The sequence below is a fragment of the Giraffa tippelskirchi genome, chromosome 2, assembly GCF_054371585.1.
Source record: "Giraffa tippelskirchi isolate mGirTip1 chromosome 2, T2T-mGirTip1v1.2.pri, whole genome shotgun sequence".
In the NCBI taxonomy this organism is placed as follows: Eukaryota; Metazoa; Chordata; class Mammalia; order Artiodactyla; family Giraffidae; genus Giraffa; species Giraffa tippelskirchi.
This window is the reverse complement of record NC_137276.1, coordinates 21,019,414-21,041,239: the sequence shown is the minus strand read 5'-3', so window position 1 is coordinate 21,041,239 and position 21,826 is coordinate 21,019,414. Positions and strand designations below refer to the sequence as shown.

The 21,826-nt window shown below is 46.8% G+C and overlaps 1 protein-coding gene across 10 annotated transcripts in view; it reads right to left on the bottom strand.

The window, feature by feature from the left end:
* XPNPEP1 (X-prolyl aminopeptidase 1) overlaps positions 1-21,826 on the bottom strand; it is a 50,121-nt gene that overhangs the window by 8,452 nt on the left and 19,843 nt on the right. For 3 of the 10 annotated variants that reach the window (XM_081541866.1, XM_081541814.1, XM_081541856.1), the window contains 13 exons: positions 19,081-19,144; positions 17,581-17,685; positions 14,221-14,313; positions 13,824-13,967; positions 12,029-12,124; positions 9,823-9,904; positions 8,152-8,362; positions 6,239-6,328; positions 5,885-5,935; positions 4,527-4,585; positions 4,310-4,387; positions 2,370-2,441; positions 540-600 (listed from right to left, as the gene is read on the bottom strand). In XM_081541866.1, coding sequence (XP_081397992.1) covers positions 540-600; positions 2,370-2,441; positions 4,310-4,387; positions 4,527-4,585; positions 5,885-5,935; positions 6,239-6,328; positions 8,152-8,362; positions 9,823-9,904; positions 12,029-12,124; positions 13,824-13,967; positions 14,221-14,313; positions 17,581-17,685; positions 19,081-19,144 — 1,206 coding nt within the window. Of the gene's footprint in view, positions 1-539; positions 601-2,369; positions 2,442-4,309; positions 4,388-4,526; positions 4,586-5,884; positions 5,936-6,238; positions 6,329-8,151; positions 8,363-9,822; positions 9,905-12,028; positions 12,125-13,823; positions 13,968-14,220; positions 14,314-17,580; positions 17,720-19,080; positions 19,145-21,826 lie in introns of all 10 variants that reach the window. The other 7 variants (XM_081541898.1, XM_081541846.1, XM_081541888.1 and 4 more) reach the window with 4 other exon arrangements.

Genomic DNA, 21,826 nt, shown 5'->3' with positions numbered 1-21,826 from the left:
TACTCTGCCCCCATTTTTATGGATGGTCTGAGTGTCAAGTATCAAGGTCATGGGGCCTGTGAACATCAGAGAAGATATGAAGCCTAGTGTCTAGACTCCTAGCACACATCTCTCTACCTTACAGCTGTATGCTGGACCGCCCAGACACCGAGCAGGGCGTGTCATTTCAGAGGGTTCCTAGAGGGCTGAGCCTATAAATACGAACACCAAAATTGAAAAAAGAAGGGGGATAGCTTTCAGAATCAAATCTAGACACTGTTCATAAAAAAAAATTTAAAAACCACATATTCACTACCCTGCTCCCCTCCCCAAAGGCCAAAGTTGTTTAAACTTGAATCTGAGCCTGACCTTAGCAGGCACAATGCTCTTAAAAATCTCTCCAACAATTAGTTTAATGGATGTCATAAAGCAGATAAGCCTGACTCCACAGTAATGAGCTCTTTTACTTTCCCACTTATAACTTTTCCTTATTTATGCAATCCCTTTTCACGAGAGAGAACGGTCAGAGAAAGCAGAGGGCCTCTCGAGTGTCCTCGTACCTTCTCATAAGCCGTAGGAGTTCCAAAATGCATGGTGCGAGTGACGTCTGTGGTTCCATCCCTGCCCAAAAGAAAGGACAAGTCAGTGTTCACTCCAAAGAAGCTCCTCCTCAAATACGTGACAGGTGAAGAGGTGGAGAAAACTGAACCCTCATACACTGACTGGTGGACGTGTAAAATAGTACAGCCACTTTGGAAAACAGTTTGCTGGTTCGTAAAAGGTTTCTTAAACATGGAGTGACCTTATGACCCAGCACTTCTACTCCCCCAGGTAAACCCCCGAGAGAACTGAGAATGTCCACACAAACACATGTACACTAATGTTCACGGCAGCATTACTCTTCATATCCCAAACATGCAAACAACCTAAATGTCCAACAACTGATGAGTAAACAAAATGCAGTATATACACACAATGAAACAGTATTCAGCAATAAAAAGGAATGAAGTACTGATGCATGCTACAGCGTGGATGAACCTTGAACGCATTATGCTAAGTGACAGAAGTCAGACACTGACACCATATATTAATATTATATAATTCCATTTATATGAAATGTCCAGAACAGGCAAGTACATACAGACTACAGTACATTCGTGGTTCCCTGGCTAGGGGAAGATGGAAAGTGACTGCCAACAGGAATAGTGTTTCTTTTTTGGAGGTGATGAAAATACTCTAAAATTGATGGTGGTGATAGTTGCACAACTCTATGAACAAACTAAAAATCATCAATTGTACACTTTAATAAGTTGAATTATATTTCAATAAAGTTATTATAGGAAATAAAATGAGACACAGTGTGAAAGCAAGGATGGCCCAGTGCAGTGGGAGTGAACTCAGTCAGACCTTGACACACACACACTCATAGTCTACAATGTGACAACTGTTTCATGGAAGACACCATTCCTGGGGTTATGAATGAAAGGGAAGTGAACCTTCTGGCAAAAGAAGGTCAAACTCTAATTCCTCCTGTCAGGATGGCAAGCAGTTTACTAGAACCTAAAAATACCCAAATGCATCTTTTAGAACACCCTAATCCACCCCCAACAGAGAAAGGATAACTTCTAGAATCCTGCTAAAATGTAGAAGTGACCCAAAGTTACACCATTATCCAAGTAATCTCAATACTCTTAGCTCTAGGCTGTTATTAACACCAACCCATACTTCCCAGGCTAGATTGTGGCTTTCACATACTTGGCTGAGCTCATTTAATAACAAGGTTCTCCACCAGGCAAAGTCCCAGCTGCAGTGGAAAATGGAGCATTAAAAGGCCTGGCTCATGCTCTCTCAATGCAGACAACACCTATTCCAGCTCCTCCTCGTGGGTTCCACCTCAAGACCCAATCAAATCTTGGGTTCTCTGAGAAACTATTCTAGATGATGACTGTGAAAACAGCAAGGCATGAAGAAAGAAATTCAGAAACTCAGGGATGACCCTCATTTCTCATTCATTCTTTCAAAATTAAGCCCTCACTTCCCAAGGCCCTGAGGCCACTGCAGGCTGAGGAGCTGACAGGTGGTTTATGGGCTGGGGCAGAAGACTTCCCAATGGTTCTGAAAGCCTACTTTCAGTTATTTGTTTAGCATTTAACAGCTTCCAACCAAGGACTAAACATTTCTAACAAACAGTCTTTTGTGGGAACAGAATCACAACTGGGCTATTTCAACAAGGGGTGAAGAAAAGGACAAGACATGGGAACAATTCCATCAGTGGCTGGCTCAGAATGAGATGACCCGCTGAGAGATCTCAGCTGGAGCCTGGCCTGTCCACCTACTCAACTGCCCTGACTTAGCGGAGTCAGGCTCTACAGTAGCCCCGATTCACTTACTTGTATTGAGCACCCGAGTCAATGAGGTACACCTCATCCAGAGACAAGGTCCTATTCGTCTCAGGGACCGGCCTAAGAAAGTTAATTACAAGTTAATTATTCCACAAATGTAAATGCTTCCTGAATCTGGGAGGAGGGAATGCAAGAGTTCTTTGTACTATTCTAACAACTTATGTAAGCCTGAAATTATATCAAACCCAAGTTACCCAATAGGTTAATTATTGCAAGTAATATTAACCTTCTACTCAAGACTAGTCAACCTATCTCCCCAACTAGATAAGGAGCTCAGGAGAAGGAAGAATAATGTATTTCTTTATATCTACCTCCATTTGTGACTAGAACAAAATAAGTGTTCATGAGATAACTGTAAAAACTACAAAAATAATAATCAATAGAAGCAAGAGGACCAAGCTGGGAAATGAGAAGACAGCAGTCTGGACTCATTTGTCTTTATTTGGGGAGTGGGGGACGGTTCAGTCCCCTGCCTCAAGCCTCCACTTTCCTCCCTCAGTCCTAACCCCACCAGGAGCCTCCCCACTTGCTTCCTAGACCACCAGATGGGCAGAAGGCGAGTGTCTCACTTTGGGAGAAAAACTAAAGGGACTTTTGCTGGGAAAAGCAGTAGATCATGATGCTCTTATACTAGAGCACTATTTTCAAATGAACGTGAGGTAGTTTTTAAAGTAGTCTGATTCTTCCGTATCGCCTTCCAGACAATACGCTGCACTGGGAAAAGCTAGACAGGACGTGAGCATTCCAAGCCACCACCCTGCAGTGCAGAGAGGGTCTCACAGAGGTTCTCCTTCCTCCACAGGCAGTAAGGGGACCAGTAGGCACTCGATCCCAGTGACTAGAAAAGACCACCAGATATGGGCCCAGCACCCTACTTATCAACAGGCTTCCAACAGCCACAATGAAGAAACACAAAGGAAAAGTGAGATTATCCCCACTTGGACTGAAATTTTTTTTTTTAAGTTCTAGGGTCATATCCAGCCAGGAAATTCATCACCTGTGCTAAATATAAGACAAGAACTCAAGTCCTTTTGAAAGTTTAATGTTGGAACAGAAGCATTAATATGAGAGAACTGTACAGTCACATCCATGACTATCTCCCACACAGTAGCCTCAAAATTTGTCCCAAGACTAAAAACTCTAAAAGCAATTAGTAAAAAGGGTGGAGGGGGGACTTGTGCCCAAGTACAGCACAGTGAGACAGCCAGAGTGCTTGCTCCATCACGATGCACGTCACAGATGGGAAGCAAAGAACTCAAGATACCCAACACGAGGCAAAACCATGTGAGCCAGGCAAAGCTGAAGCTGGAGCCCATGCAAGAAGCCTAGTTCCATTTCCCACCACCTCCACAGGTGGGTCTAGCTCTCCCAAATTCATCAGTGCCCTCCTGGTCTCACAGTGGAAGGAAGCTTGGCTCTGTGGGTCCATGGGCTCATGTAGTACAAATCCCCATAGGCTGGGGAGGAAAGAGAGGGTACAGATTATCTCCTTAAACATAACAGGGTGCTCCACAACCTAGTGGTAAGTTTGTTTGGTATGGAGGTCATGGAGCTCACAAGATGTTTGGACTAGTGCGTCAAGAAGGCTGCCACCGTCAGAAAAGAAAAACACTAAAACTTCTAACTATTAAGATTCAGGGATTATGATGACAGATACTGCAGTCTCAGAAGGAAAGAGGGATGACCCGTTTGACTACATCATGGATAATGTTGATGGGCAACATCGGTGCCAGAGTCGCTCCCAAAAGGCAGAGGCTTTGGACTGAGAGACAAGACCTCAAAGATCTTATTTCACACATAAGAACAATCTCAACAGACACATGGAGGTGGGTGCCAGGGCCTTTGATAAAACAATGTCTCTCCCCTGCTCAGGCTCCTGTGCAGAAGCAGCAGCAAAGCCAGGCAGCGTGCTCTTCCGCATGCCTTACGCGTAGTGAATGATGGCGCCATTGGGTCCCGTACTGGAAATGGTTGGGAAGCTCAGGTCCACAAAGTCGGCCTGCTGCCTGGAACAGAAAGACACACAAAGAGCAGAGCGGCCTCAAGGTTCTCACTGTGCCAGGAACCAGGGCCCCACCCAGCTTCGTTGAATTTGCCAAGGACAGGAGCACAAGACTCACAGGGACCCCCCAGAGTGATCCTTACCTGCGGAATTCCTCAGCTTTGTTGGCAGCTGAGATCTCTGTCACACCTCCTTTGGGTACCTACGAGGAAGTTGCTTATAAACCACTGGGGTGTGATAAATTCATGGGTCTCCCATATAGTATGAAAAGTGTTAGTCGCTTGGTCGTGTCTGACTCCTTGTGACCCCACAGACTGTAGGCTGCTAGGCTTCTCTGTTATAGGGAGTACATTAAAAGCTTACTTTTTCCTCAATCCCCATGTTCCAACTGTCCAACCTATAGGACACAGCTTACGTCTCATCTTCAACAAGGAGGGAATTCCCAAAGGCTCCTACCAAAGCTATCTAAAAGTAAAAGGACTTCTATCCATTTAATTTTTCACTCAACTATTTACCTCAGTATTATATCCTAAAACTTCCCCAAATTTAATACACCTAAATTTAAAAATTCAAAAGCATTCCCACTTATAACATCCTAAGAAAAAGATCCTAAATAAAGATAAATGCAAAGATATTATTACAAGGTGCTTGGTAATTGCAAAAAAAAAAAAAAAATTCAAAAAACACTCTTAACATTTGAAAATAAGAGGAATGGATATATAAAACAGCCTAGCCACTAAACACAGTCTCCATTTGGATCATTTTTTTAAAATCTCAAAGAAAATGGGAAATACACTATGATACTAAGTGAATAAAACAGAATACAAAATGATAGCGTTACAGTGAGAGACATGTAAAAATGACCTATGCTGAGAAAAAAAAAATGACATACACAGATGAACAATTGCCAGAGGGGAAAAATTTGTGGGAATCAAGCTATTTTCTTCTCCCAATGTAAGCTACTTTCAAAGAGTTGCTTTGATATTTTTTATAATATTTGATAAAAATATCAAAAATATATTGATATTTTTGATAATATTTAAAGGGACTATGATACCATTTAATAAGAGCACACAGGAATCACCTTCCTATCAGCTACAAGGAGTGAAACGGCAAGAAACTAATGACCAAGAATTGATTTAATATAAAAAGTTTTATGGCTTAAAGTTCAGAATATACACAAAGATCTTTTTTCTCTTAATACAGTCAGCTTGCCTGTAAGTCATTTTTCCTTATAATGAAAGTCCACTTCATTACAAGACAATTCCTTAACCCAGAAAGGATCCATTCTGTTAAGGAATTTCTTTCTTTATCTTTGTTACTATTTACTACAGTTTTAAATAAACACACAACAAATTTCCACAAAGAACTCTTAAAAGAGAGTACTAAAATTAGATCAAGATCTTAGACCTCATGGTCAACCAGAGTCACAGTTAGAATCACATGTAGATCATTTCTGAATAATCTATGTCCACGTGTTAAACAAAGACTGAGAACCAACCTCTTTTTCCAGCCAGTTAAAGAGTTCACATAAGGCAACGGCATCTTTAATCTGTGCAAATAATAGAGACATTTTTTTAAGTTACGACTGAAAATCAGATGGGTAGATCCAAGGCCCAGCCCTAATGTGGCACTGAGAGGGCTACACCTAGAGGGCCACACACCACCAGGAGTCAGGCCTTTCCATGCCGGCGATTCCCAGGACCCATCCAGTATTTTATTTCATTCTCTCATGAACTCTGGAAGGCTCAGAGAGGTTCCCACCTGCGCCAGGGTCAAAGCCACACAGCAGGTAAGGGAGCTGGGCCTTCTGACCACCACACACCCCCTCTTCTGCACAGGCTGCTTTACTCACATGAGCTCGCCTCATGCCTTCTGATTCAGCAGAATTCTTCACAGCTTTGGCGATGCAGATGGGGGTGTAAGGCATACAGCAGCGATGATCCTGGGGCAGGAGGCAGTAGTGTGGGAATCACTCACCCCAGACCAAGATCACCCCTCCAGCCAGGACTCCTCACTTTAGACAAATCACAGAGAGCTCCCACTCAGACCCTCCCTGCTGTCCCCTGGGGCCCAAAGACCTGCCCTTTTTGGGTGGTGACTCTGAGCACTGGTGAAAGGGGCTTGAGCACATCCAAAAAGATAAAGTACATCAAACAAGCTATTTCTCGTCTCTCCCCCACCCCCTTAGCTCTCTGAGACAGCTGGCTGCCAGCCAGCAGCAAGATGCTGCTTTTCAAACCTTCATGGTCATGGTCAGGGTTCACTAACGGATCAAAGCTTGACCGAAATAACCCCTTTCTGGCTGCACAAAGAAGGCCTTTTCCCACTGTCTGGGGATGCATGTGACCGATGAGGGGGCAGGGAGCTCCTGTTCCTTCCCACCTCATGCTCAGGGATAAGCTACCATTAACAGTCCGGTCCTAAAGGGCTGGGGAAGAGCCTTCCCAACTGAGAGCAAGTCAGAATCCAGCCCTGTGTTACAGGGAGTAGGGAGTAATTTTGTATCAACTTGCACAGAGCTTCTCAAAGGGCTCTCCTCTCTCCACACTCCTTGTTCTCTCTCTCTCTCTCTTGCATACCTGTCCCTCATGAAACAAAGGCAGGCATGACCCTCATGGAAGTAAAGCTCTGAGTAACTCCATCACACAGTGTGATAGTGACAGGGGTGCAATGGGAAAACAGGACTAGAAGGCCAGGGCTGGACTCCTCCCAGGATGGCCCCTGCTTAGTGGAGAAGACAGGATATTGCTGGCTTTGCCAAAGGCCACTCCGCAGCCAGAGGCCCAGAGTAGGACAATCAAAAAGGCTCAACTAAGGCGGCATGGACTCCTGCCCCAGGCCTCAGTGAAAATGAGGGGGCACATGTCAGCTGCTTAGCACCACCCAGCAAGGGTTCAGTCAAGGGCATCACTATCACTATCATTTGACCTTTGATAAATCCCCAACTCTCTAAGCCTCCCTGGACCTCAGGTCTCCTTAACTATAAAATATGGTGGGGGAGGCAGATATATAGAGTAGTGTTTCCCAAACTTCAGACACTCTCATACCATCTGCACAGGGCTTACCTGGGTTGCCTACTCACTGGACCCTTATTTATTTAAGACTCTTCTTTAGATGATCTTTGAATCAACAGTCTATTGAAATCAACTCTCTCTTAAGAAATAATTTTTATAATACATGGTCTCGTATGCTAATTATATTTTTTTCAACTACACACTTAAAATGCTTTTTTTAATTGAAGTATAGTTGATATACAATATATTATATGTCTTAGATGTATAACACAGTGATTCACAATTTTTAAAGGTCAAACTCCATTTAAAGTTATTATAAAATATTGGCTAAATTCCCTGTGCTGTACAATATATCCTTGTAGCTCGTTTTTTTTATACATAGTAGTTTGTACCTCTGAATCTGGTACCCCAATCTTGCCCCACCTCCTTTCCCTCTCCCCATTGGTAACCACTGGTTGATTCTCTAAATCTGTTAAAATGCTTTTAAGATAGATACATTTAAATAAACCTAAGTATGAATGTGTACCACCTAAAATCATCTTTCATGCCACATTTTGGAAAACACAGGACTCACTGGGTTCTAAGAGCCCAAAGGGCTCATTGGGGGGACGACACCTCTGATATGACACCCAGTCCTGGAAACCTGCCTGAACAACCAACCTCTGCTTCAGAGAGAAGCCGCCTGATGCCAGGAATGGGAAGGGCCTGGTGGCCAGAGTGGCAGGTTTTGATCGGCTCCGGGGCTACCAACCTTGGGGATGGCCTCGCTCACAGCATAGCTGGCCTTGTCACTGACCCACACCTTCTCCCTTGGGGAAAGGCTGGCACACAGGATCTTGAGCTCGCTCAAGATGGACTTGTACGGAAGCACCTGGATTCTGTGCTCGGCTTCCAGGCCCAAGTCAAGCAGCAGGTGTTCCTTCACAATGGGGGCATCTATGCGGTCACCGTCAATGAAGAGCCTGCAGAGGGGCCAGAGGAGAGGTGATAGGAAAGGTGGGCACAAGAATCAGAGGATGAGAACACAGACCCACACACAAGAGACAGGCTCTACCTTCCAGCATCCCAAATAAGCAGCTTCTCTTCCCCCCATGCCCCTCCCAAACCCTGCTCCCCAAACTGTGCTCCCTGCCCCGTGCATGCTACCTTCCACCCTGTCTCCCAAGCCAGGACCTGGGCACTATCCTCCTTGATGCCCCTCTTTCCCTCCTTCATGGAGATCTTTGAACTTATGGCCTAAGCACCCCTCTCCAGCTTTCACTGTCGCCTTGCCCACTTGCTGCCCAGGTTAGGGTTAAGGTTAACCACTACCATCTCTCATGGATTAGTGCCACGGCCTCCTAACTGGCCTCCCTGCCACCGATCTTCTCTATCCACCCCATTTTTCAGTAATCATAATCCACCCCATAATTTCACTCCAATCATAAATTCTCTATGATTTACAAGCCTGACCATGTGGTTCCCTGTGGAAACTCACAGCATCCTCAGGACAAGGGCCCAAGCTCCTGAAGCTGACTCACAAGGCCTTGCTTATGTGGCCCTGCCTACCTGCGGGTCTCCCACTCCAGGTTCTAACCACACTGGACTACTCTGGGTCCTTCACCTGCACTTCACTCTCTCCTGCCCAAAGCCTCTGAGAATGCTGCTCCCCAGCTTAGATCACCTGTTTCTCTTCCTCCTCACTCCCTACTCACCAAGCTAACTCCCAAGTACCCTGAATCTCTGTCTCAATATTACTGTCTCCTCTGATCAGGTCAGGCCTCTCCAATAACATCCATACCTGCCCCACTGACAAGTGAGTGCCAGCTATGCATCGGAATCCCCAACTCTAACCTAGGACCCTGTCTGCCTCATTCACCCCAACATCTAGTGGAGACTCTAGCGCCTAACAGGCACTCAATAAACATGTCTGAATGCAGAAAGCCACTCAAACAAGAAGAGCAATGGCAGGAAGGCTGCAAGCAGCAGTTTAAAAGATAATTCAACAAGGCACGACTCAGGGGTTTTTCCTGCGTCACTTCTGACCTTCTGAATGATGAGGTCTATTTGCATTGTGGACCCAGGACTGTATAACAAAGCCCATATCCCCCTCTGCCTTGGCTGCTAGGAGTCCAATGCACGGCCTGAACAAGTCTTTGCAGCAGGAATTCTGTGAACTAAGCTCACTCTCTCCGGTTTTGTTCTGATGTCCTCAACACTTATTTTTTTTATCTTCTAGTACTACCAATCATTTTCAGGATTATAAGAGAGGCAGGATATAAATTAATACCTATTGTTAAGGAAGGCAGAAGGGAAAGGGAGGCAGGAGAAAAGCAGGACCCTGGAGCACGTGAGGCCAAGACCGGTGGGCCCGGGCCAGGGGGGTCAACTGGGGCTCCGAGGAGCTGTGGGGAAGACTTTCAGGTGCGGGGCCAACACTCACATGATCGTCTCTAGTCCTAAGATTGCATAGGAGAAAAATACAGGATTGTGCTCTACGTCTGATCCTCGGAGATTGAATAGCCCTGGAAAAAAAAAAAATTCCTGTCACCCGCCCGACTGCGAGTTAAGGGGCAGCTGGGAGGATGCAGAGAGTGCTTCCACTGGCCGGGAAGGGCCAGGTGGACCTCTCAGAGAGGCCAGGGGCCTCCCTTCCCTGTCTCGCCTCTGAGCTGCAGTTGCGCATATCCACCAAATGAGGGCACCAGAACTGTGTCTTTCGCTGCCACATCACCATCCCGGGAAGGGAATGGAAAGAGTTATTAGTCAGAACACCCGAGAATTGCCCTCCAGACAAAGAGTTGAAATGGTCCACCCGGCGGTGACCCGCCAGGCCTGGTCTTGCCGCAGAAAAACCTCTGGCACTCCCAAGTACAGGGGCGGGAGCCAAGCACTCGCTCCCTTCTGAGGCAAGAGACTGAGGGTAGAAAAACGGAGACTCACCCACCAGGGAGGCCAGATGAGGCCCTCAGTGTGAGGGTCAGGAGCCCCAGGGAGGTGGAGCTTCCCAGCAGAGGAACAAAAGCAGTGAGTCAGTGGGGCTCCAGGCCCATGAATGAAACCCGAGCCGGCGGCCCACCCGGAACCTCGGCTGGGTGGAGGACCTGCCTGGCCAGTGTCAGGGCCCTGGTGAGGTCACTGCGTGCTGGAGAAACTAGAGGGACCGGTGCTGAGCCCAGCTCTCGTCCCAGGGCCTCCTGCAGCCTAACACTTGCTCTCCTGAGAATCAGAGTGCAAAAAAGACCCTGGTATAAAACGCACTGCCTCTATTTTAAAACCATGGCTTCTTCAAGTACAGCATGGAGGCAACATGTTTTACCCATCAAACCCAACTAGCATTCTTTTTAAATGGTAGTACCTGGAGTCAGTGAGAGTGTGGCAAGAGGGGTGTATTCATACATGCTGTGCAACCTCTCTGGCAGGTACATGGCAATACAGTCAAACACACCCTACCATGCACACACCCTCCAGCCCATAACACCACCTCCAAAGTCAACCAAAAGCTGAAAGAAAATTATCAGAAACTAAGACACAGATTGTGATGCACCAAGACTTTGATGGCAGTCCTGTAATACAATCATGAGAAAAAGTGGAAATAACTCAAAGGTCATCCTGAGAGGAATGGTTAAGTAAATTGCACTATAACCGTATGATGGGATATTTAATATTCTCTTAAAATTATGTTTATACATGCTTAGAGTAAATACAGTGGAAAAAATCAAGTTACAAAATTATATATGCACAGAAATGTTAACTGATTCTGTGCAAGAAGATTATAGGTGACTTTTTTTTTTCCTTCTACTTGCTCTGCACTACCCAGATTTTCCACAATGAAAACGGGGGGTATTTAAATAATCAAAGGGAGAAATTAGCTTCATATGTTATTTTCTCTGATGTTGATGTTAATAAGTTAATTAGGGATATAAATCACTGATGGACGTGACAAAGTTTGGGGGCTAGGGATTAGAGATTGTGCAGTAAGCCATCTTTCTCTAGTGAGAAAATAAAAAGATAAGGCAGTGCCTCTTCTCAGGTACCTTGGGTCAAATCCAGTCAGAAAACAGAAAAAGAAGGTTCAACCTTATTCATTCAGGTTCTAGAAGGCATTGAACGATTCCATGAGGATAGTTTAAGATCTAAAGATTAAAAAACTGCTATTGTACCAAAAGGTTTGGTGAACTTTCAGCTGCTGAGTTTTCTGAAGTAGAAATATTTCTAGAACATCCTCATTGTGAAGAATCTGGGAAATACAGGAGCATAAAGACAAAAATATCTCCTATGAGCTCACTTCCATACCTATAGAGACAAACGAATGTTGACAGACACAAAAAGTTTGGAGAAAGCACCCCTCCTCGGAGGTGTCACAGTACTGAGTAGACAGGCCAGAGGGGGATACCACCACAGATTTAACATCAGTGCCTGGCTGTAATACTGCCCCAGACCAACCACAATCTCCTCCCCAACTCCCTGTAATTCTCCATCCAATAATCCCTTCTCCATCCCACTTGGCATGCCATATACCCACTGGTGACGGTCTTTTGCTTATTCTCTGACCACACAGAAAATTGAATTCTGTGAACACACAGATTCCCAGAGAACCAACTAACAGACTGGGTAACACATCCCAGCAATGAAACCAGAGCACTCACACGCAATCTCATCCAGGGCAGTGACCACAAACCACACGACGTTCCTCTCAGCCATTTTCAACCGAAGGTCTGCAACCTTGTCCTTCCAGGAGATGCCTGCAAGAAACAAACATAGTTGCCACTCCAGCCCCTGGTCTGGTCCCAGGGACCGGTGAGAGCCAAGTGAAAAAACCCATTCCAAACATTCTTAACCAGCACCACATCCCAGGGAGCATGTTATCTGAGCAGACAGAATCCCTGGATACCAATCCCATACAAGAGAAGTGACTCCGTCTAAGCTAGTTGACTGTCCAGAGCCCAGACTGCCTCACAACAAAATTAATCCATCTGTTCATCCAACAAATGTCTATGAAACATCTCTCCTGCCCAGGTGTCAATATCTGCAGATGCTATGCTGGTCACTGCAGTTACAGTTCTGAGCTACACGCAGTCCCTGCCCTCATGGGGCTTACATGGAAGGGAAGACAGACAATTAAACCAGCAATTAGTTACACTTCTGCATAAAGACTGCTGCCATAGAGGAAGCACAGGGAGCTTTGAGAAGACACTAATCAGAAGAGAGAACTCACCGAATCTTTAGAGGTCAGGCAAATATCACCCTCTACCTTACATTTCTAGAGCTTAGCCTTTCAGTGCTAAGATCTAGGAACTCTCCACAGCCTGTTTCAGTGTGACTAACACTTCCAAACCACACATGCACTGTCAGACACAGCCGGCGACTCCCTGCTACTCCTGCGGGCCCCAGAGACACTCACCCCAGAGAAGCTCACCACCACCTGACATGAGACAGCACCTGTACCGCACGGTACAGCCACCTGTGAACGGGGCAGGCATCTGTCTCGTGCACACAGCACCTGGCAGTGCCCTGCACATGGTAGGCACTCAAGTGTCCATTGACCCGAAGTCTCACCAGCCAAACCTGCTCTCCCTGCTCTGTAAAGAACAGGTCAGAGCCTCTCTTTCAGTCCAACAGAATCCAAAGCATGCTGATGGACAATGTTTAGCTGACCCAGGGCCCCTCACTGGGCCCATCCACCTCCCCAGTCTGCAATACCCTCTGGTGAGAGTGTCACAAGGAAGCAAGCTAGGGGTGTCCCCACAACCAAATGCTGCTGTGAAGATCAGCTCGGGAATTCTGCTTAAAACTTGGCTGAGAGTCTGGGTTGTAATGCTTTCTTCCCAGGACCCCTCTGGGCAATGTGCCTGCATTCCAGACATCCCTGCTCCACCTCTCCTCTGCTGTTTCTACAGCAAGATTCACTCCCCTCTGCCCCACCTCCAGGCCTTTCCCTCGGCACTCCTCACTCTTCCATAAATCCACACTTTCATCTCCCACAGACTGTTCACAGAACTTGCTCCTCACTCACCACTATCATGCAAGCCAAAGAAACCCACCCACTCCCCAAAGCCTCTACGGCAGAGGACAGATAGAGGGCAGGGGGCCTGGGAAGGTAAACCTACAAGTGCTGGCAGAAGAAAAGGACATGGAATCTAGAAACCTCTAGACTCTGTGTCCAATATCAGACGTGTTAGAGGGGCAGTGAGCAACTGAGTGGTAGGAAAAAAGCCATCTCAGCAGCACCCATGGGTCTGCCCAGAAGAGCTCTGCGAGAGTAAACTATGCCCAAGCAGATGCCAACAGTGGAAACAAACTGAACTCCTGCTGCACCCAATGCCCCGTGTGCCAGAGCAGGACCAAATCCTCCCATTGGCTCAATGACCTGGCTCCAGAGGACTTCCATTCAGGTGGAGGGGACGATAGCCAGGGCCTGCTGGGTGCAGCCGTGGTTCTGACCTGTGTAATCCAGGCCCAGTGTGATGAGTGGTTTGCAGGGACGCTCGGGGCGATCTGTCCAGATCTTGTCCACAAGGTTGTCCTTGACAGGAATGAGGTGGTGGCCAGCACTTCTCAGAACCTTGGCCATCTTCTTCCAGTAATCTGAGGAGAAACACTGGTGGTCTAGCTGTGAACTGAACACCCTCTACAGGCAGCAGGGCTCTGAGAGCCTGGCACCTTCTGATAGGCGATCCTGCGGCCCTCTGCCAACTCTTCTCCTTACCCTGACCTCCGCTGTGACCTCATGTCATGCTGAGCCCCCAAAGGTTCCACCACCCACAAGCAAATGAGGAGGGTGGGGAGGCATCTAGAACCCCAGTCCTCACCCAAGCTGGCAGGGCCTCGGCTTACTCACCTGTAGGAATGATCAGTGGGTCTACACCAACCCTGGATCCTTCAGGAAGTACACTCACCAGCCAGTCTTCCTGAGTTGGTGTGTCCTTCAGACCTACAGAGGAAAGAACTGATGAGAAACAATTCCCAGGAAGCCTGAGCTCACTATCCTACCCAGAAGGGTGCAATTCACCAATAGCATGAGAATAGGGTCTTTATCAAGCACCTTCTTTAAAAAGGATTTACAGCACTTGGAAAATCTGAACTTCTCTTCATCCTGGAAGGCTAGAAGAAGGGTTAGATGCTATAAAAGGAAAGTATAAAGTAAGATGGTATGTAAGGGGAGGGTGAAACAGAAGAAGAAGAAGCAGGATTTTCCCTAGACCCCTGGTAAAAGGCATCCAGGGAATCATTGCAACACAGGTGCACGATATCATCCTGAAGATCGTCTCATCGGCCTTCGGTGACTTGCCCACTAATGTTGATGAGAGCATGAGTGGTGAGATGATACAGGCAGAAGCTCAGAGTCTCCCTTACGTCCCACCCAGGTAAGGCAAACACACACTCAGGGCTCTCGCCTCAACTGGAGGGCATCATTGCAGAGGAAAGGCCCTGCCAGGCAATCAGCCCTGACTGGAGGGCTGAGCTCAAGTCTCAGCAACAGAAACCTATTCAAAGACTGTAGGAGGAACACACAGGAACCCAACATCGTGTCTTTAACTGGCTCCCTGGGCTTCCCAATTACCAAGAGTACACAGCCCTTTCTGTTTCTAAAAGACTAGTCATAGGACACCAAGTAAGCTTCACAAAAGGAACTAAAATTGCTTTTGATATCCCAGTTTTTCTTTAATCCAACCCAGTATCTTGTACATTTCAGATGTATACTTTTTCAACAGATTTTTGCTAAACAATTAAGAAACATTTCGGTAAAATATCAAAGAGTGAAAGTTCACATATTCCAAAATAGTACTGATTTTTACTACCTTCCCTGAGTACTGATAACCACATAACCACAGAAGGGACGTTCAAAGTCTTATAAAGAAATGAGCTCATGAATCTCAGTTCTAAAAGCCTGCCTAGAAACTGTCACTGAGTGATTTTCCTATCTGATTCTTTCCTATTTTTTTCCTCCAACCGCTTAACAAGCCAATTATTAAGGAAGTTTCTTGAATTCCCCTAGTATAACTTTCACAGGGTGAAGTCACGTCATCTCCTAGCAGACAGATGTTGGGCAAAACCCCAGGGATGAATCACTCCCCAGCCACACCCACCAGAACCTCCCTACACAGGAGAGCCAGTGAGGAGGTGGGCTGCTGGCAGAGGCAGATAGTATTCCCTCCCCTGACACTCTGACCCCCAAAGCACTGATATACATCTAACAGCTGTAGTTTAGGCCCCAAAGAGAGATGCTCACATCCCAGGAGCACACTAAATGAGCCCCTGGGGTGCAAGCAGAAAGTATCAGAACTTCCATTTGTACTTCTTCTTAAGAAATAAGATAGTAAACTTTGCTTGTATCTGAAATACACATGGACATAGCACATGCATCTAACATATAAACAAATATACATATATGCTAAGGGCGCATGAACCAGCAACAGAGAGGCATGTAATCAGAAAGTACAAAGGCCTAGAGGCCTATCCACTTCTAACAGCCCCACAATCCCAAAGGCCTGTGTTTGTGTGTGTGAGAGAGAACACAATTGGGACAACACCAACCTGTAGTGTTGATGTTTCTATGTTTTAAAAGAATTTTGAGAAACCCAAGTTTAAAATAAATCCATTGCCAGGATAAAAACATTCTTAATTCCTCTCTAAGCCAAACATTGATACATGTATATGGAGAGTGTGTGGAGCATGCACGTGCGTGCGCGCACACACACACACACACACACACACACCCTCAGTAATAGATTCTGGGGTCAACTCAACTCAGTATCAACATCCCTCTGTTCCCTGAACTGTGAGTCTGGTAACAACCCGATTTCCTCATAACTTCCAACAACAAACAAGAAACATCACGGATTTGGCCTTTTCTCCTCTTCCTCACTCAGCCCTGGCAGCTGCTTTCCCCTCCTTCGATTGTCCAAGTTCAAAGTGCAGCAGGCTGTACCTTTGTACAATCACTGAAATCATGTTTCGAAAGACTACTCTGATGACAAGGAAAAACACAGCACACAATTAAATGAAAAACCCGTGTACACACACACACACATTATCATTATCCAATAAACACTGAGCTCCATGCTTTCCATATATTACTTCTTTAATCCTCACCATTTTATGGTACTATTATCATTCCACCTTACAGATGAGGAACTGAAGATGAAGTAACTTGCCCAGGAGAGCTGCAGACCCATGCTCTCTCCCTGTGGCTGAACTGCCAGAAGCGAGTCAGGATCCTCAGAGGGGGGGCTTCCTAGCTCGGCTTCCAGGGACCCCTTACCGTCACCTCATTTGAAATCATGAGGCAGCAGAGAGCAGTGGGAAGGCCCCCAGGATGTGAGTCAAAGGCACAGGGTCCTCCCTGGGCCTCAGCTACTCCTCACTGAAACAAGGGTTCTAAGCCAGGATCTTCCAAAATTGAGTGCATGATGGTTTGTATATAGAAGCCTGTCACTTTCTTGTTCTTCCTTGTACCATCAACTGTAATGTGTTCCCTCAAACTTCATACACTGAAGCCCTACCTCACAATGTGACCTATGTTTGGAGACACGGGCTTAGGAGATACTGAAGGTTAAATGAAGTCATAGGGTAGAATTCTAATCCAGTAGGATTGGTAGCCTTCTAAGAGGAGGAAGAGAGAGAAAGAACCATGTAAAGATAAGCGAGAAGATGGCTGTCTGCACGCCAGGAAGACAGCTCTCACCGGATCCTGACCACACTGGCACCCCTGATTTCAGATTTCCAGCCACCAGCCATGAAAAAATAAATTTCTGTTGGAAAAAAAAAATTTTCCCCCAAAACTTTAGACTTTTAGATTTCCAGCCACCAGCCATGAAAAAATAAATTTCTGTTGGAAAAAAAAAATTTTCCCCCCAAAACTTTAGACTTTTTATTTTGTATTGGGGTACAGCTGCAGTCCATGGGGTCACAAAGAGTTGGGTACGACTGGGCAACTGAACAACAACAGCCGATTAACAATGTTTTGGTAGCTTCAGGTGAACAGCGAAGGTACTCAGCCATACATAAACACGTATGCATTCTCTAAATTTCTGTTGTTTGAGCCACCCAGTCTATGGTAGTTTGTTACTAAGACACCTTGGATTCTAAAAAGGGTCCCTGACCCCATAAAAGGATTAAGATCCAGAGACCCTGAGGAACTCGAGGGTCTCCTCCCGAGCCGGCCAGCTGAACTCGAGACAGCTGTGCCTCTACGCACCCATCTTCATGAGCGTCCAGTTGCTGTCCATCTGCTTGGCGGCCTGGAGAAAGTAGCGCCCGTCAGTCCACATGGCCGCATGTTCTTCTGTGACGATGGCTGTGCCTGGAGTACAGGAGCAAAGGAATGAGAGAGGTTCCTGACAAACACCTAGAAGCTGCACAAAATGGCAGCAGGCAGGTGAGCACGGCGAGAGACACCAGACTCCGTGTGGACCCACCACCCACCACCGCTTTGGCGGGGCAGGTGGGCCTCTGACTCCAAGGAAACCTCCAGGCAAGAGAAGACAGCACCACTGACAACCAGCTGTGGGCCGACCGCTGAAAGCAGCAGTCTGGAGGCAGCCTGGGTACTGGTCCCATAGGACCAGTAGAAAGGACCCCATGTGCATAACGTGAGTCAAAGCCAGGAGGACAGAGGTCTGTGGACAGAGGGCCACAGGGGCTTCTAGTCAACAGGACTGAGGTGGAAATGGTTCCTGCTCAGCAATCACAGTCACCTGCTCCAACAGACACCCCAAGGGAGGTGTTTTGCCTTTCCCAAGAGAGACCGCCTGGGCGCTGTGAGCATTCAGGGAGACGCAGGGAGTTTATGCCTCCACCTCTGCCTGCTCTCAGCTCCCACAGGCCCAGAACTCAGGGCTTTCAGCACAGGTGTCAGCCTAAACAACTTGGAATGTGCCAACCAACACATGCACCTACATCAATGGAAGCAGTGTGCTAATTATGAGGAGAGGGGCTCCCGTCAAGCCTAGCCACTTAAGAGGATGGGAGCCTGAAGGGGAAACCCACCCTGAAACTCAAGGGTGCAACAGCTCTTGGAAAATTAATGCGGGGCGCCAGTGTAGCTCAACATTAATCTTTATTATTCGAGTTGAAAGGGAAAAGGGAGAAACCAAAAGTTACAGGGGACCAGAAAGCTAAGGAAGGGGTCCTGAGGATGCCATTCATGTCCCATTTCTTATCTGCAGTGCCAGTTACACAGGAGTATTCATGATATACTTATCTGTGTGTATGTTATATTTAATAAAAAGTTCAACAATATTTTTTTTGGCTGTACTGGGTCTTCATTGTGGCAGGCAGGCTCAAGAGCCTGCAGGCTTCCCTAGTTGTAGCAGGAGGGTTTGGCTGCCCCAGGCACGTGGGATTTTAGTTTTCCCACCAGGGATCAAACACGCATCTCCTGCTTTGGAAGGCAAATTCTTTTCCACTAGATAACCACGGAAGTCCCACAAAACTGTTTTTAAAATAAAATTTTTTGACTTGAAAAGCAAAGAGTCATTAAAAAGAAGCATCATTAACACATGAGAGAAGAGAGTCACTAAAACGTAAGCTTAGGAGCTGCAGGCACAGGGACCATGCCCCCTCTGCAGAGAGTCAATGGGGACGTCTGGTCTGCATTTTCTTTTTGGTTCTGTAGCACAGACTGAAACTGGGTCCAGTTATTTTAAGGAGGTGAACACAAGTGCCACAAGAACAAAGAGAGAATTTAGTGACTCACCTGCAGAGCCATCAAATCCAGAGACAAAGGCGCGCCGACAATCACACGGAGCAATGTACTCACTCTGGAAAACAGAGAGGTCAAGGAAGTGGACCTTGATCAGTCACAGCCCAGCAGGACCACAGAGGCTGGCAAAAGCTGGGCACCTGCCTTCAAGGAACTGACAATCTAACCGAAAAGGCAAGCTGAACATTAAAAAAAAAAAAAATTAGTGCACGCTATAGATGACCCTAATTAATTAAGGGCTAAAAGGGCTGCTCCCTTGAGCCTCAATTTTTTCCCCTGGAAAACAAAGCAAGAGAAATAGATCAAAACTGCTCTTTCCTCGCTGAGATCTTACTCAAAAACAATCTGATAGCCTTCTCCCTTCCTTGCCACTGACATTTAGGCATCTGTTATTTTTCTGAAAAGGCTGAATTTCTGTTTTATGTGCCAATAACTCTCTAACTTAACTCTCTTTAGCTATCAGCTTATTTCTGAACTTCCTGTCTGTATCCCCCATCCAAGGCAGTGTCACCAATCTCTCCCACGCAGACCCTGTCCCTTCCTGTTAGGGAACAAATGCTTCCTCCAACCCAGAAGGCTTCAGCAGAATAAAACGTAATGTTCAAATCCAGGTCCTCCCCAGCCTCTGAATGGAATGGGATCAGGGAGAAAAAAGTAAGAGGTTCCATTCCTGGGGAGAGGGTACAAGGCCACAGTGTGTACTTTTGTGCCAGTGAGGCACAGAGACTCGAGGAACTTGTCCAAAATCACACAGCTCAAAAGTAGCAGAGTCAGGATTTGAACCTGGGCAGTCAACTCCAGAGCCTCAACTCAAACCCTATGCCACACTGCCCCACTAAACACATCATCTTCCATCCTCAAAATGACTCTACAGGATAAGACCAATAGCAAATTAGAAAATTGAGGTTCAAAGACAGAATCTTTAAGTAACTAACAGGTCAGCAGCAGGGCCAGGATCTGTCTGATCTGCTTGAGCCCAGAGCGGCTGTTCCTTCTCCTGTCAGCAGGTTGTTCCTGAGCTAAAGGACCTGGCAGGGTTAAGAATGCTTAGGATAGGGACTTCCCCAGTGGTCCAGAGGCTAAGATTCTGTGCTTCAAATGGAGGCGGCTCAGGTTTGATCCCAGGTGGGAAAATTAAGATCCCCAGTGGTGCAGCCAGAATGCTCAGGATAGAGGGCACTGGCTGGACCCGAGGGCATTTGGGGTCAGTCAACACAACACAGGGGAAAAACTGGCTCCCAGGTTTCATTCCTGCCATGTGGAAGAAAGCCTCCCCTTTCACCAAGGCAGTCATAATTGCACCCTCAGGCCAGTCACAAGACCACGACCCACAGAGGTGCTGGAAGGGCCACAGAGAATCACAATGGTGGCAGGAAGGAGCTCTGTGATCTCTGAGCCACAGCTGCCCTCCAGCAGGCCCAGTTACGTGCTCTGTGACGCATCGCCCCTGCTCTCTCAGCCTCCGTCCTCACTTCTACAATGGGTCGTTTCAGATGGTTGACTGCCACGGCAAGCAAATGTTCGATCCCCAAAACACAAAGGAACATTGACCAGATAGCACTAAGGACACAGAAGAAAATGGCCACCAGCATCACTGATGAACTGTAGAGTCCTTTGTTTATTAACCCAGCAAATATTGAGTGCAAGACTGAAAAAAAAAAAAAAGGCCAAGATGGGGGAGTGGGTTCCCACCCTTCTCCAAGTTCTGTTATGAGGAATAGTAAGTACATGTTCCACACAGCTCACCAGAAACTTGAGAGCGCTGCACAGACACAAGAGGAGAGATGACACTCCTGTCTCCTTCCTGAGTGGTGAAGCATCTGAGAGGCTGGGAAAACTAAGCCCTTGTGCTAACAATCACAGTACACAAGAGGACACAGTACACAAGAGGGAAGACACGGAGTGGACACTCGAGGGACAAGGAGGTCCCCTTGGCTTGGGGCTTTCCCACTTGACACACAGTGAGGACTGGAATGAGGGGCTGGCAGAGAAGAACAGCTGACCTTGATCCGGCCTGGCTCTGGCACACAGGGACACTCTTGAAGAGTGCCTGCTCCCAACCTGGGGAAGCCTGGAAGGAGGCACGTGGGCCCCCAGGGGTTTACCTAGAGTTTCTCTGAAGAGAGGTGGAATTAACAGCAGATGAGGGCTGGGGTAAGAATGTCTAGACATGACCTAAGTGGTCAACAAGCCAGAAAGACATAGCTGACCAAAGCTGTCACCTCCACACCAACAGGCTAAGCAGACGCCAGACAAGCACTGGCCCAGGGCTCCCTCTCTTCCCCTAGCCATGAGGCTGGCGAAGCCAGGGAACATTCTCCCTAGAGAGTAGCAAAAGGCCTAAAATAAGCCAAAGCCTTAGCGTACTAGGGAAAAGGCTCAAAGAAACAAAGCCATGGGCTTTTTCTCCAGAACTGTGATGTCTCTCCATCTCTAATGCAACCCCATCCAAGCCTCCCTCATTTCTACCTGGACCACTGCCCCTGCAATCCACTCTTCACACACACTCACAGCGAGCTTTTCAAACTGCGTGTTTGTATATATCATATTAGCATGTGTGTATATATGTGTGTGTATCATATTAGCATGTGTATGTATGTGTGTGTGTATCATGATAGCATGTGTGTGTATATATGTTATGTTTTTCAAGGGGATACATGCTTAGTCATGTCCGACTCTGTGACCCTATGGACTGTAGCCCGCCAGGCTCCTCTGTCCGTGGGATTCTCCAGGCAAGAAT